Here is a 14,519-nt window from a genome sequence, read left to right as displayed (position 1 = left end):
CCGGGTCTGTAGTGACGCTTCAAGCACTGCAACGCAGTGCATTAGACCGCTGCGCCACTCGGAAGGCCGTTCATTGATTTATTTTAAGGCATTTCAGGCTATAGTATGACATCATTGACCTTTGACCCCTGACCCTACCGTCGGAGCACAGCCAGGTTCTCCTCCTCCTCAGACAGAGAGCCGTGTCTGCTGCCACCGTTCTGCACCTCCACTATTCTGCAGTTTTCTACGTTCAAGATGTTGTCCTCTGCATTCCTTGTCTCTTGACTCCTGTGAGCTACAAGAAACAGAAAGACGGGATAAGAACTACTCATCTGAACTTCAAACAACCAACAAAAAAGTCATTTCAATCAATCAATGATATATTGTCGGGGAATGAGATATTGTTTAAGGCACAATTGCAGTTCTTACATGCCACTAGATGGCAAAGAATGGATCAGAAACAGGACAGGCTACTGCTGACCTGCAAAACAACTCAGCAAAATGTAAAACTGACCCTTACCTCAACCAAACCCTTAACGTAACCCAATTTGAACCTATTCTGAAATAAAATATTAGGAGTGTCCGTATAGCTTTTTCCATCAGAACCAGAGAGATGGAGGGAAAGACAGAGAAAGAACCAGAGAGACAGGGAGGGAAAGACAGAGAAAGAACCAGAGAGACTGGGAGGGAGAGTCGGAACCAGAGAGACAGGGAGGGAAAGGTAGCGTCGGAACCAGACAGACAGGGAGGGAAAGGTAGAGTCGGAACCAGAGAGACAGGGAGGGAAAGGTAGAGAAAGAACCAGAGAGACAGGGAGGGAAAGGCAGAGAAAGAACCAGAGAGACAGGGAGGGAAAGGTAGAGAAAGAACCAGAGAGACAGGGAGGGAAAGGCAGAGAAAGAACCAGAGAGACAGGGAGGGAAAGGCAGAGAAAGAACCAGAGAGACTGGGAGGGAAAGGCAGAGAAAGAACCAGAGAGACAGGGAGGGAAAGGTAGAGTCGGAACCAGAGAGACAGGGAGGGAAAGGCAGAGAAAGAACCAGAGAGACAGGGAGGGAAAGGTAGAGTCGGAACCAGACAGACAGGGAGGGAAAGGCAGAGAAAGAACCAGAGAGACAGGGAGGGAAAGGTAGAGAAAGAACCAGAGAGACAGGGAGGGAAAGGCAGAGAAAGAACCAGAGAGACAGGGAGGGAAAGGTAGAGAAAGAACCAGAGAGACAGGGAGGGAAAGGTAGAGAAAGAACCAGAGAGACAGGGAGGGAAAGGTAGAGTCGGAACCAGAGAGACAGGGAGGGAAAGGCAGAGAAAGAACCAGAGAGACAGGGAGGGAAAGGTAGAGTCGGAACCAGAGAGACAGGGAGGGAAAGGTAGAGAAGGAACCAGAGAGACAGGGAGGGAAAGGTAGAGTCGGAACCAGAGAGACAGGGAGGGAAAGGTAGCGTCGGAACCAGACAGACAGGGAGGGAAAGGTAGAGTCGGAACCAGAGAGACAGGGAGGGAAAGGTAGAGAAAGAACCAGAGAGACAGGGAGGGAAAGGCAGAGAAAGAACCAGAGAGACAGGGAGGGAAAGGTAGAGAAAGAACCAGAGAGACAGGGAGGGAAAGGCAGAGAAAGAACCAGAGAGACAGGGAGGGAAAGGCAGAGAAAGAACCAGAGAGACAGGGAGGAAATGCAGAGAAAGAACCAGAGAGACAGGGAGGGAAAGGTAGAGTCGGAACCAGAGAGACAGGGAGGGAAAGGCAGAGAAAGAACCAGAGAGACAGGGAGGGAAAGGTAGAGAAAGAACCAGAGAGACAGGGAGGGAAAGGTAGAGAAAGAACCAGAGAGACAGGGAGGGAAAGGTAGAGTCGGAACCAGAGAGACAGGGAGGGAAAGGCAGAGAAAGAACCAGAGAGACAGGGAGGGAAAGGTAGAGAAAGAACCAGAGAGACAGGGAGGGAAAGGCAGAGAAAGAACCAGAGAGACAGGGAGGGAAAGGCAGAGAAAGAACCAGAGAGACAGGGAGGGAAAGGTAGAGTCGGAACCAGAGAGACAGGGAGGGAAAGGCAGAGAAAGAACCAGAGAGACAGGGAGGGAAAGGCAGAGAAAGAACCAGAGAGACAGGGAGGGAAAGGCAGAGAAAGAACCAGAGAGACAGGGAGGGAAAGGCAGAGAAAGAACCAGAGAGACAGGGAGGGAAAGGTAGAGACGGAACCAGAGAGACAGGGAGGGAAAGGCAGAGAAAGAACCAGAGAGACAGGGAGGGAAAGGCAGAGACAGAACCAGAGAGACAGGGAGGGAAAGGCAGAGAAAGAACCAGAGAGACAGGGAGGGAAAGGTAGAGTCGGAACCAGAGAGACAGGGAGGGAAAGGCAGAGAAAGAACCAGAGAGACAGGGAGGGAAAGGCAGAGAAAGAACCAGAGATTCAGGGAGGGAAAGACAGAGAAAGAACCAGAGAGACAGGGAGGGAAAGGCAGAGAAAGAACCAGAGAGACAGGGAGGGAAAGGTAGAGTCGGAACCAGAGAGACAGGGAGGGAAAGGCAGAGAAAGAACCAGAGAGACAGGGAGGGAAAGGCAGAGAAAGAACCAGAGAGACAGGGAGGGAAAGACAGAGAAAGAACCAGAGAGACAGGGAGGGAAAGGCAGAGAAAGAACCAGAGAGACAGGGAGGGAAAGGTAGAGTCGGAACCAGAGAGACAGGGAGGGAAAGGCAGAGTCAGATGGTGACGACCAGTGGAATATGTGGAGAAGGGTGCAGTACTCACTAGGAGGGGACATGGGGAACTTGATGATGGCTTCAGGCCTGGGAGCCACTGGCTGGACGGGCCGTGTCTGTTTGGCTGCCAGCTTCTTCAGACTGACCCTCCTCTTCTCAAACATCTCCTGCATGGACACCTGCTTTTGGAACACCTTCTCTACCTGCTCCTGTTAACACACACAGAGTGGAGGGAGGGTTAGATGCGGACGTTTTGAGGGTGTATCTCAATAGTCAAAAACGTCTTCCTCGTCTCCATTTAATCGTTTGATTATACTTGGGGCCAGGAGTTTTTCCTGACCAGGTGGAGAGGGGAGGAAAAACCTGGAAAAATATCTCGACCTCCTGGTCAGGTCTCGTGTTCAAAACAACTGACCCGCCAAATACAATGTTTTCTCCTCATGTAATGTATATCTGGTGCCTCCATGGGGCGCCACCTACCCTGAGCTCTGGGTTGAGGATGGAGTCATAGTCCCTCCAGATGGCGTTGAGGTCGGTGATCTGGTGTTGGGCGGCCGTGTCCAGGTACTTCTCCAGCTCCTGCAGCGCGGCCTCCGCCCCGTCCTGAGACTGACATCTATCTACCGGCTGGGAGGCAAGGAGGTAAATCCCTTCCTCACACCACCTCGATGCCTAGGGAGGGAGGGAGGGAGGGAGGGAGGGAGGGAGGGAGGGAGGGAGGGAGGGAGGGAGGGAGGGAGGGGTTCATTATACCACAGGTCAGAGGGAGAATGAATCCTTGACTGGCTGAACTCAAACCCTAACTCTTATACCTTGACACTTGTCAAACATCTGAAAGATTCCATCAGCTCTCACCTACTAGAGGGCTACATTGACCAATCACCCTGTTACTGATGCCCATCTAAACCAGGGTTTGCCAGTGTTTCCATGGCCCTACTTCTCCCCTCCAGCCCTCACCTTCTCCAGACAGTGGTGCAGCTCCATGGCCCTCAGGAGGAGAACCTTCTTGGTCTTGAGGAAGGAGGTGACCTCATCACACACGGCCCTCAACTCACTGCACTTAGGCAGGATGGAGTCCTCAGCGTAGTGAGCACTCTCAATCAGCCCATCCCCCTCGGCGGCCAGGGACAGAGCCCAGTCCAACACATCCTGGAGAGAGAGGCACAGGCAAGTGAGAACACACACACACGACTATTGCACAGCAAAACAAAGAAATATGAACGAAGCAGTCGTAATGGAAAGCCATTAAATCCATGTTACTTCCTAGTTGCCTCTGAAATAAGGACCTATGCATAACAGCCAACAGCATTTTACAGAACGTATACAGTCTGTAAAGATTTCACTGTGGATGTTCTGGGCCTTATTGCAGGCATTGTGGATTCAGTTCATGTCCATATATGTGATGGGAATATAGAAAGAGGTAGCAGGCTGTTTCTGTGGTGCAGAACCAGAAGTAGCACCATCCACTCTACCATCACACAACACACACAATCTGTCTCTCTCTCCCTCCTTACGTCCCCTTGAATGAAGCAGCACAAGACATATGATGTCATTTCTCCAAGATAATAATAGCAGCGCATACAGCAGGTGTTGTACATGTTTAGATACACAGTCATATCCATGGCAACAGGCCATGTTTTCTAGTCACATAGGGACTACAGCAGTAATGTATGTGTGAACCAACCGATAGAGCTATGGTCCACTGCACGTGAGTCTCATCTGTACAGTCAATACGGTCATTGAGATGAATGGGGTCTATAATGTACTGGGGTACAACTAGAGCGGAAACAGGATACGACCCATGTCAGCTGGTGGAATCTCATCATTCAACTTTCTACATTCATTTCACTCATCGTGTTTTGGATCTGTTAGACAAGTTGATGAGCTATGGGGAGGATGATGTGTGCTATTGGGATGAAGAGTGTGTGTGTGTGTCTTACGCAGACTTTCTCCTCCTGGCTGTTGAGTTCTCGTAGGATGTGTTCTGCATGGGCGGGACTGATGCCAACCTCCGAGAACGCCTCTACCCGCTCTGACACCACATCCAGCTGGGCACGCACCTGAACACACACACACACAAACAGTGAGGGACAGGTAGAGTCAGAACACACACACACACACTCAGACAGACAGACACACGCACACACTACAAATTGACAAACAGTGACTGGGACTACATCTCCCATGATGCTCTTGTGTCCCTGTTCCCCTCACCTCACGGAAGTAGTATTCAAAATGGCGGAGCTGCAGACACTGTTCCAGCTTGGTCTGGTGTCTCTCCCAGAAATCATCAAACGCTGTCTCTGTCTCATCCAGCTGGCCCAGCAGTCTACACATGGATGGAGGAAGAACGGTAGACGAATGAAGGGATGGAGAGAGAGAGAGATGGATGGAGGGAGAGAAAAATGGAAAGGGAATGAAGGATAGAGAAGAGAACCTGAGTCAAAGTTAAAAAAAGCTAACAATGGTATTTCAGCTTGGATCTCAAAGTATCACTAAGTGAAACCAGTGGAGATCAGAAGTACCTATTCTTTGAAACCAAACCAAGTCATGTGTTTAATCAAATCCCTTACATAACCTACTCCTCCAAGAGCAGAGCACTTTACAGTATAACCAACATAATGTTTTGGGTTATGAAACACTGCAGTTTTCTTTCCTTTGTTCTCCCAATTCTGCTCTGCAGCTGTGAGTGCTGCCACTATGCATCCTATCCCCGTACTCCCAAAATACACCAGAATGGCACGGGGGCAGATTTCACTGCAGCGCGGCAGAACACAGCCTAGACGGTTCAGGGTCATGGTGGGAGATGAGAGAGTAGAGTTCTAGGTAACTTCTACCAAGACACACACCACCATTGTTACTAGAGAACATGAATCTTGACTGTTCCATAACCAGTTGGACCTCAGGATATCTCTGTCTTCTTTCCTATCTCTGTTGTTCCTACTGTACCCTGTCCCTTTCTCAACCTATTTCATTAGCATTAAAGGGACAGTTAACCCTAAAATTGATATGGCGCCAAACTTTCCCATTAATTTAGGAGTGAGGCATACATACAGATTTAGTATGATCTAAACAACACAACCTTTTAGGTATGAGAGTACCTCTAAGCCTGACCCTTGACCCCTGTCCCCTCTGACCTCTGCACGGTGGCCAGGTTCTCCAGCTCGTCCTGGTTCATTGTATAGTCGGGTTCTCTCTGCAGGGGCTCGTTGATGCTCTCCAGGAGCCGGCCCCCCTGGCCCAGGGCCACACACAGGTCCTCCTGGGAGAGAGACAGGACATGGACACATCAGTCAGAGGGATCTATCATTGGACAGTACAGAGTATACAGTCTCAGCTACAGCCAAAGTATGTTCTTCAGTATATCTTTCCTCTGAGAAACACTAACATCAGGAACAAATCAGGAACTGAATGTTTAATCGCACCTTGAATTTCAAATGAATTGACCTCAACACTATCACTTAAAACATGGAGTTTTTGGTTATAGTCTGTATATTAATGACTTGGTCTCTCCATGCCCTTACCTTCATCTGTCCCTTCTTCTCGGTGTGTGTGGCCAGCAGGTTGGAGGTGGCCTGGGCGTCGTTGGGTAGCTCGGTCTCGGCCAGCTCTGTCCCAAATGACTGCAGGGTCTGAGCCGTGGTCTTCACCATCAGAGCAAAGGCCTCGATAGCCTGAGGACCGGACAAACACAACCCAACTGTGTCATCACTGTTATAAACACACACACATCCTATTGAGATGGGGGGAGACTAATGGGACAGTTTAGAAAGAGTTCAGTTCAGTGCGCAGATATCAAGTTAGGATTGGGCCCCATGTAGTCTGTCAGGGGTCTGGTGGGAAGGGTATGGTAGTAGGGTACTCACGGTGCGGTGTGAGATCCAGGTATCATGGCAGTAATCCTGGGTTCCTCCCAGCTCCTGGGGCAGCTGAGTCCGGTCGATGTAGGCATGGAGCTCCGTCACAGAGCTCAGCATCACCACCTGGGACACAGGAAGGAGAGTCAACGCACATTAACCTACATATGAGACGCATACAAACGTCCACGAACGTCCACTAACGTCCTCACATCAGACGAGCACGTGCACATGCATATAAAAAAAACATACCGGCACCTTCATCTTGAACTCATCCCTGTTGAACTTGTAGAAGATGTCGGAGAGCGTCCGCTGGAATAAGGTGGAGGGCCGCAAGACCAGAACCAGCTGTAAATTCACTGGGAATGAGCCCTGTGGAACACACACATTCATTACTTTGTGGTGTTGTTGTTGTTGTTGGGGGACAACCTTTCAGAAGTCTTATGGACTTGAATGGAATTCATTGATACAAATTAAATGGACATACATACACACATGCCTTACTGGAAAGAGTGGTAAATCAGGGTAGTGATTCGTCTTGGTAAGCAACTCCAGTGTATATTTGGCCTTGTGTTTCAGGTTACTGTCCTGCTGAAAGGTGAATTTGTCTCTCAGTGTCTGATGGAACGCAGACCGAATCAGGTTTTCCTCTAGGATTTTGCCTGTGCGTAGCTCTATTCAGTTTCTTTTTATTCTACAAAACTCCCTAGTCCTTGCTGATGACAAGCATACCAATAACATGATGCAGCCACCACCATGATTGAAAATATTAACAGTGGTAGTCAGTGTTGTGTTGGATTTTCCCCAAACATAACACTTTTGTATTCAGGACATAAAGTTAATTTCTTTGCCACATTTTTTGCAGTTTTACTTTAGTACCTTAATGCAAACAGGATGCATGTTTTGGAATATGTTTATTCTGTACAGGCTTCCTTCTTTTCACTCTGTCAATTAGGTTAGTATTGTGGAGTAACTACAATGTTATTGATCCATCCACAGTTTTCTCCTATCACAGCCATTAAACTCTGTAACTGTTTTAAAGTCACCATTGGCCTCATGGTGAAATCCCTGAGCGGTTTCCTTCCTCTCCGGCAACTGTGTTATTGACTGGGTGTATTGATACACCATCCAAAGTGTAATTAATAACTTCACCATGCTCAAAGGGATATTCAATGTCTGCTTTGTCCATTTTTAGCCATCTACCAATAAGTGCCCTTCTTTGCGAGGCATTGGAAAACCTCCATGGTCTTTGTGTTTGAATCTGTGTTGGAAATTCACTGCTCGACTGAGGGACTTTACAGAAAATGTTATGTGTGGGGGTACAGAGATGAGGTAGTCATTTAAAAATCATGTTAAATACTATTATTACACACAGAGTGAGTCTATGCAACTTATTAAGCACATTTTTACTCCTCAACTTATTTAGCCTTGCCATAGCAAAGGGGTTGAATACTTACTGACTCAAGACATTTCAGCTTTTCATTTTTAATTCATTTGTAAATATTTCTAAAAACATAATTCCATTTTGACATTATGGGGTATTGTGTGCAGGCCAGTGAAACAAAATAAAAATGTAATCCATTTTAAATTCAGGCTGTAACACAACAAAATGTGGAAAAAGTCGAGAAGTGTGACTACTTTAGGAAGGCACTGTAAGCCAGATTGTTAGTGGCTTGTTATAACAGGAGTAGTGAATTACTCTGCTCTACGGGGGGGTACCTTCCTCAGCCTAGGGCACACAAACAACACTACCCACAGAGATGTAGCATCACCACACTCCACTGCTGCAGGCTACAGCTGACATATATAGCAGGCTGAGTGGGCATAACACTGATCCCTGGAGGAGTGGAGGGGGGAGGGCTAGCACTTCAACCAACATCACTGGAGGTGTAGCCAAAAATATTTAGTGCATGTTATAAAACAGGTGCATCTCTCTCTCTCATTTTAGAATAGGTACTTTTATTGAATTCTTTGGGTTGAAAATACTGACAAGAGATTTCGCCAGAAAACCCAGAATCCACACAGCAACTGACAGCCTGAATATAGCCTATTGTCTGATTGGATGAACCAGAGCCACACACACACACACAGTACATACAGTTATATACACTCCCCTATGTATTTACTTGGACAGTGAAGCTAAAAGTGCATTTGCAGTTTATTTTGGTGGTGTTTATAGGCATAAAATTACACCCCCCCAAAAATGCTACCCTCCCCTGTTATTGGTAATGGTGAGTGGTAAGCATGTTTTGGTGGCATGATCTCATTAACGTAGGAGTGTTCAGAAACATACTTTATTCTTATTTATAGTAAAAGTGACCAAATAAATGACAATACGTTATTTACCATTAATTTCGTTTGGGCACAACATAATCTGAAACACAGACAAAACAAACTGTAAATGCATCCAAGTTTACTGAGCCTCAAGCTTGATGTAGTCATTACGTGCTAGCAATATGGGACCAAATACAACCTTTTTAACTAAATCCAAATACTTATGACACCTTCAAATTGGGGGACTTTCATTTCTAAACGGTTAAACAGATATAGTGCCTTCAGAAAGTATTCATACCCCTTGACTTATTCCACATTTTGTTGTGTTACAGACTGAATTTTTCTCACCCCAAATCCAGATACAAGATGTAATCGCCATCAAAAAGTTATTCTACAAAGTATTCACTCAGGGGTGTGAATACTTCTGTAAATGAGATATTTCTGTACCGGTATTTCATTTAAGAAATTTGCTACATTTTCTAAAAACCCATTATCACTGTCATTATGGGGTATTGCGTGTAGGTGGGTGAGAAAAAAACATTTAATCCGTTTTGAATTTAGGCTGTAACAACAAAATGTTGAATAAGTCAAGGGGTATAAATACTTTCTGAAGGCACTGTATGTATGAAAATACCCTCAAATAAAAGGTGACATTCTGTACTGTCGCCTCATATTAAACATTTGATCTCAAATACAAAATGCTGGAGTAGAGACAAATTAAAAGTTTTAGCTTAACTGTTCAAATAAATACGTAGGGGCTTTGTAACCACATTAAAACCTTTTCTGCAAATCACAATTCCAGTTAGCAGCATAAGGCTCTATTTCAGCAGTATGATGTCATCTCATATTGCCAAACGGCTGCTTCCCAGAGACTAGCCCACTACATCCACACACAGCTGCTTACCAACCCTGCAAGACCACGTTGCCATGGAAACTGCACTCCTTGGGAGAAAGAGATGAGATTCCACACAGCGCCGGTTTCCACGTCTGTCACACAGCCAGTCTATTTTGTATTAATTCATTGCATCTAGTAAATAAAAGACTGCTCTTTCTCACTGAATTTTTTTTGTCAAAGACCAGGTTTCGAACCTGGATCTCAAGACTGCTTTAGCCCACTGAGCTAAAGACCTAGGCATTTGCTCGGGGAGTTAACACGTGTCTTCAGGGGTCAGGCGAGGTCCCTCAAATCTGAGTGTATTACTGAACTACCACCGCAAAACCAATGAAGAGACCCTGAGAGATAAAACGTGTTGATCTTCATTACCTCACTCTCTCTCATTATTAATCTCCTAATCAATAATCCAGCGCACGGTCACACTCTATCCTGCACATGACACTCAAACAAATGACTTGATCTGTATGGGACTGATGGCTGTATGGGACTGATGGCTGTATGGGACTGATGGCTGTATGGGACTGATGATTGTATGGGACTGATGACTGTATGGGACTGGAGCAAGCTTGCTGTGATTGGAGCTCGACTGTTATTAGGCTCCTCCTCTCAGTAGATTTGAATCCAATTTGCACATAATACGGCCCTTTTCTATCACAGTAACCCATCAATATTCTTGGAGAGCTTGGAGTTTGCTGACACTAAAATCATAAAATCCCTTTAACAGCGGGCGGGCGGACGTTAAAAACCATTTAATGAGAACATGGAAGGAGGGGCTGCTTCTTGACCTTCAAACTGTGATTTCCATAACAATACCATTCCATGTAGTCTGACTCTGGTTTATCCAATGAAAGCTCATGTTAAACCCAGCTACACAGTATATGATATACTGTAGGAAGTAATGATGGAACACATATTAGAATAAGGATTTTCACTGGGGTTTCAGTCGGAGGGAACTCACCCCATCCACCGCTAACATGTAGCAGCACCCACCTAGGTGATAGGTGGTGGCCATGTTGAATCAGAACACTCAAACCACACATCAGCTAGCTGTTATGGTGGAACAGCTGATTTGGTCATTTATTCTGAACATGTTTTTCGATCTCCAATGTCATTCTATAGGGAGAACCATATAGACAGAACATTAATCAGGATAACCTTGACATATGTCAGCTACAGAGGAAGATGTATGGCCTCCAGCATAACAAACACATTCACAAGATATGCCATCACACACACACACACACACACACACACACACACACACACACACACACACACACACACACACACACACACACACACACACACACACACACACACACACACACACGTCACTGGGGAGCCCCTACACACAGATACATACACAAGCACACGCAGACCAATATATCCTATCAACAGTAAGTAACCTCCACCACACACCCAGCTGAGTAGCCTGCCACCGCTATCTCTACCCCATCACACCCAGCTGAGTAGCCTGCCACCGCTATATCTGCCCCATCACACCCAGCTGAGTAGCCTGCCACCGCTATATCTGCCCCATCACACCCAGCTGAGTAGCCTGCCACCGCTATCTCTTCCCCATCACACCCAGCTGAGTAGCCTGCCACCGCTATCTCTACCCCATCACACCCAGCTGAGTAGCCTGCCACCGCTATATCTGCCCCATCACACCCAGCTGAGTAGCCTGCCACCGCTATCTCTACCCCATTACACCCAGCTGAGTAGCCTGCCACCACTACTATCTCTTCCCCATCACACCCAGCTGAGTAGCCTGCCACCACTACTATCTCTTCCCCATCACACCCAGCTGAGTAGCCTGCCACCACTACTATCTCTTCCCCATCACACCCAGCTGAGTAGCCTGCCACCACTACTATCTCTTCCCCATCACACCCAGCTGAGTAGCCTGCCACCACTACTATCTCTTCCCCATCACACCCAGCTGAGTAGTCTGCCACCACTACTATCTCTTCCCCATCACACCCAGCTGAGTAGCCTGCCACCACTACTATCTCTTCCCCATCACACCCAGCTGAGTAGCCTGCCACCACTACTATCTCTTCCCCATCACACCCAGCTGAGTAGCCTGCCACCGCTATATCTGCCCCATCACACCCAGCTGAGTAGCCTGCCACCGCTATATCTGCCCCATCACACCCAGCTGAGTAGCCTGCCACCGCTATCTCTTCCCCATCACACCCAGCTGAGTAGCCTGCCACCGCTATCTCTACCCCATCACACCCAGCTGAGTAGCCTGCCACCGCTATATCTGCCCCATCACACCCAGCTGAGTAGCCTGCCACCGCTATCTCTACCCCATTACACCCAGCTGAGTAGCCTGCCACCACTACTATCTCTTCCCCATCACACCCAGCTGAGTAGCCTGCCACCACTACTATCTCTTCCCCATCACACCCAGCTGAGTAGCCTGCCACCACTACTATCTCTTCCCCATCACACCCAGCTGAGTAGCCTGCCACCACTACTATCTCTTCCCCATCACACCCAGCTGAGTAGCCTGCCACCACTACTATCTCTTCCCCATCACACCCAGCTGAGTAGTCTGCCACCACTACTATCTCTTCCCCATCACACCCAGCTGAGTAGCCTGCCACCACTACTATCTCTTCCCCATCACACCCAGCTGAGTAGCCTGCCACCACTACTATCTCTTCCCCATCACACCCAGCTGAGTAGCCTGCCACCACTATCTCTTCCCCATCACACCCAGCTGAGTAGCCTGCCACCACTACTATCTCTTCCCCATCACACCCAGCTGAGTAGCCTGCCACCACTACTATCTCTTCCCCATCACACCCAGCTGAGTAGCCTGCCACCACTACTATCTCTTCCCCATCACACCCAGCTGAGTAGTCTGCCACCACTACTATCTCTTCCCCATCACACCCAGCTGAGTAGCCTGCCACCACTACTATCTCTTCCCCATCACACCCAGCTGAGTAGCCTGCCACCACTACTATCTCTTCCCCATCACACCCAGCTGAGTAGCCTGACACCACTACTATCTCTTCCCCATCACACCCAGCTGAGTAGCCTGCCACCACTACTATCTCTTCCCCATCACACCCAGCTGAGTAGCCTGCCACCACTACTATCTCTTCCCCATCACACCCAGCTGAGTAGCCTGACACCACTCTCTCTACCCCATAATGCTCATCTCCCTAGCGGGTTCCATCTCTCTCACACGCCCTCCCCCCCTCTCCATAGCCCAGCCCCTCTCCCTCCCCCCTACCTCCCTCCTCCTCTTCATAGCCAAGCCCCTCTACCTCCCCCCTACCTCCTCCTCTCCATAGCCAAGCCCCTCTACCTCCCCCCTACCTCCTCCTCAACATAGCCAAGCCCCTCTACCTCCCCCCTACCTCCCTCCCTCCTCCTCCTCCTCTCCATAGCCCAGCCCCCCTACCTCCTCCTCTCCATAGCCCAGCCCCTCTACCCCCCTGCTTCAGTACCATGCAGTACAGTGCCTAGGGGTGAGTAATGACACCAACCCTGTGCTCCTCTCAGTGCAGGCCCACAGAGACACAGTCACAAATCATACTGGTAATCACAATCACAATCACAGACACTGCATACTTGAGGGTGTGTGTGCGGGTGCGTGTGCGTGTGTGTGTGCGTTTGCCCTTGGGGCCACCACACTGATACAGTACTCTACTAATCAGCAGGTTTCCCCAGCCTGTTTACACACTACTATCACTGTAGGGAAATCAATGAACACACACACACACTTAACAGAGGCTTACAGAGGACGACTGTCCTACCTCAGCAATGTTAACAGCTCAACACCAGCCTCCTCCCCTCTACTGTCACATGGACAGATCCAATGGGCTGGAACGGGCCGTTATGGCTGGAACAGCCCATTATTATTGGGGGGTTGACAGGCCCATATAAGGAGAATGATGGAGACATTATGGTTTGCTGATGGGAGATGGGTGAGCTAAAAGGTTAACATTTGTTAATGTTATATTCACATAAAAGTTATATTTCTGTTTTCTTTGTCTGTTTCATAACTCTCCATTTATTACCAACATTATGAATAACACAGATGTGAAGCCTGTATCAAGTTATTAGGATGGTGACTCCTGGAACTCATTGTGGGTGTTTCATGTTCATCACCCTATCCCCTCCCTACTCAACCACCCTATCCCCTCCCTACTCAACCACCCTATCCCCTCCCTAGTCAAATCACCCTATCCCCTCCCTACTCAACCACCCTATCCCCTCCCTAGTCAACCACCCTATCCCCTCCCTACTCAACCACCCTATCCCCTCCCTACTCAACCACCCTATCCCCTCCCTAGTCAAATCACCCTATCCCCTCCCTACTCAAATCACCCTATCCCCTCCCTACTCAACCACCCTATCCCCTCCCTAGTCAAATCACCCTATCCCCTCCCTACTCAACCATCCTATCCCCTCCCTAGTCAACCACCCTATCCCCTCCCTACTCAACCACCCTATCCCCTCCCTACTCAACCACCCTATCCCCTCCCTAGTCAAATCACCCTATCCCCTCCCTAGTCAAATCACCCTATCCCCTCCCTACTCAACCACCCTATCCCCTCCCTACTCAACCACCCTATCCCCTCCCTAGTCAAATCACCCTATCCCCTCCCTACTCAATCACCCTATCCCTCCCTACTCAACCACCCTATCCCCTCCCTAGTCAAATCACCCTATCCCCTCCCTACTCAACCATCCTATCCCCTCCCTACTCAACCACCCTATCCCCTCCCTACTCAACCACCCTATCCCCTCCCTACTCAACCACCCTATCCCCTCCCTAGTCAAATCA

The 14,519-nt window shown here is 48.3% G+C and overlaps 1 protein-coding gene across 14 annotated transcripts in view; it reads right to left on the bottom strand.

Annotated features, from left to right (window-relative positions):
• Window positions 1-14,519, bottom strand: part of LOC106575542 (guanine nucleotide exchange factor DBS) — a 77,751-nt gene that overhangs the window by 9,731 nt on the left and 53,501 nt on the right. For 12 of the 14 annotated variants that reach the window (XM_045697814.1, XM_045697807.1, XM_045697805.1 and 9 more), the window contains 10 exons: window positions 6,790-6,909; window positions 6,547-6,663; window positions 6,205-6,354; window positions 5,818-5,942; window positions 4,895-5,009; window positions 4,621-4,740; window positions 3,638-3,829; window positions 3,161-3,352; window positions 2,730-2,889; window positions 139-277 (listed from right to left, as the gene is read on the bottom strand). In XM_045697814.1, coding sequence (XP_045553770.1) covers window positions 139-277; window positions 2,730-2,889; window positions 3,161-3,352; window positions 3,638-3,829; window positions 4,621-4,740; window positions 4,895-5,009; window positions 5,818-5,942; window positions 6,205-6,354; window positions 6,547-6,663; window positions 6,790-6,909 — 1,430 coding nt within the window. The remainder of the gene's footprint in view (window positions 1-138; window positions 278-2,729; window positions 2,890-3,160; window positions 3,353-3,637; window positions 3,830-4,620; window positions 4,741-4,894; window positions 5,010-5,817; window positions 5,943-6,204; window positions 6,355-6,546; window positions 6,664-6,789; window positions 6,910-14,519) is intronic. The other 2 variants (XM_045697808.1, XM_045697818.1) reach the window with 1 other exon arrangement.

The sequence above is a fragment of the Salmo salar genome, chromosome ssa16 (genome assembly GCF_905237065.1).
Source record: "Salmo salar chromosome ssa16, Ssal_v3.1, whole genome shotgun sequence".
NCBI classification, from domain to species: Eukaryota; Metazoa; Chordata; class Actinopteri; order Salmoniformes; family Salmonidae; genus Salmo; species Salmo salar.
This window is presented reverse-complemented; position numbering and strand designations above follow the sequence as displayed.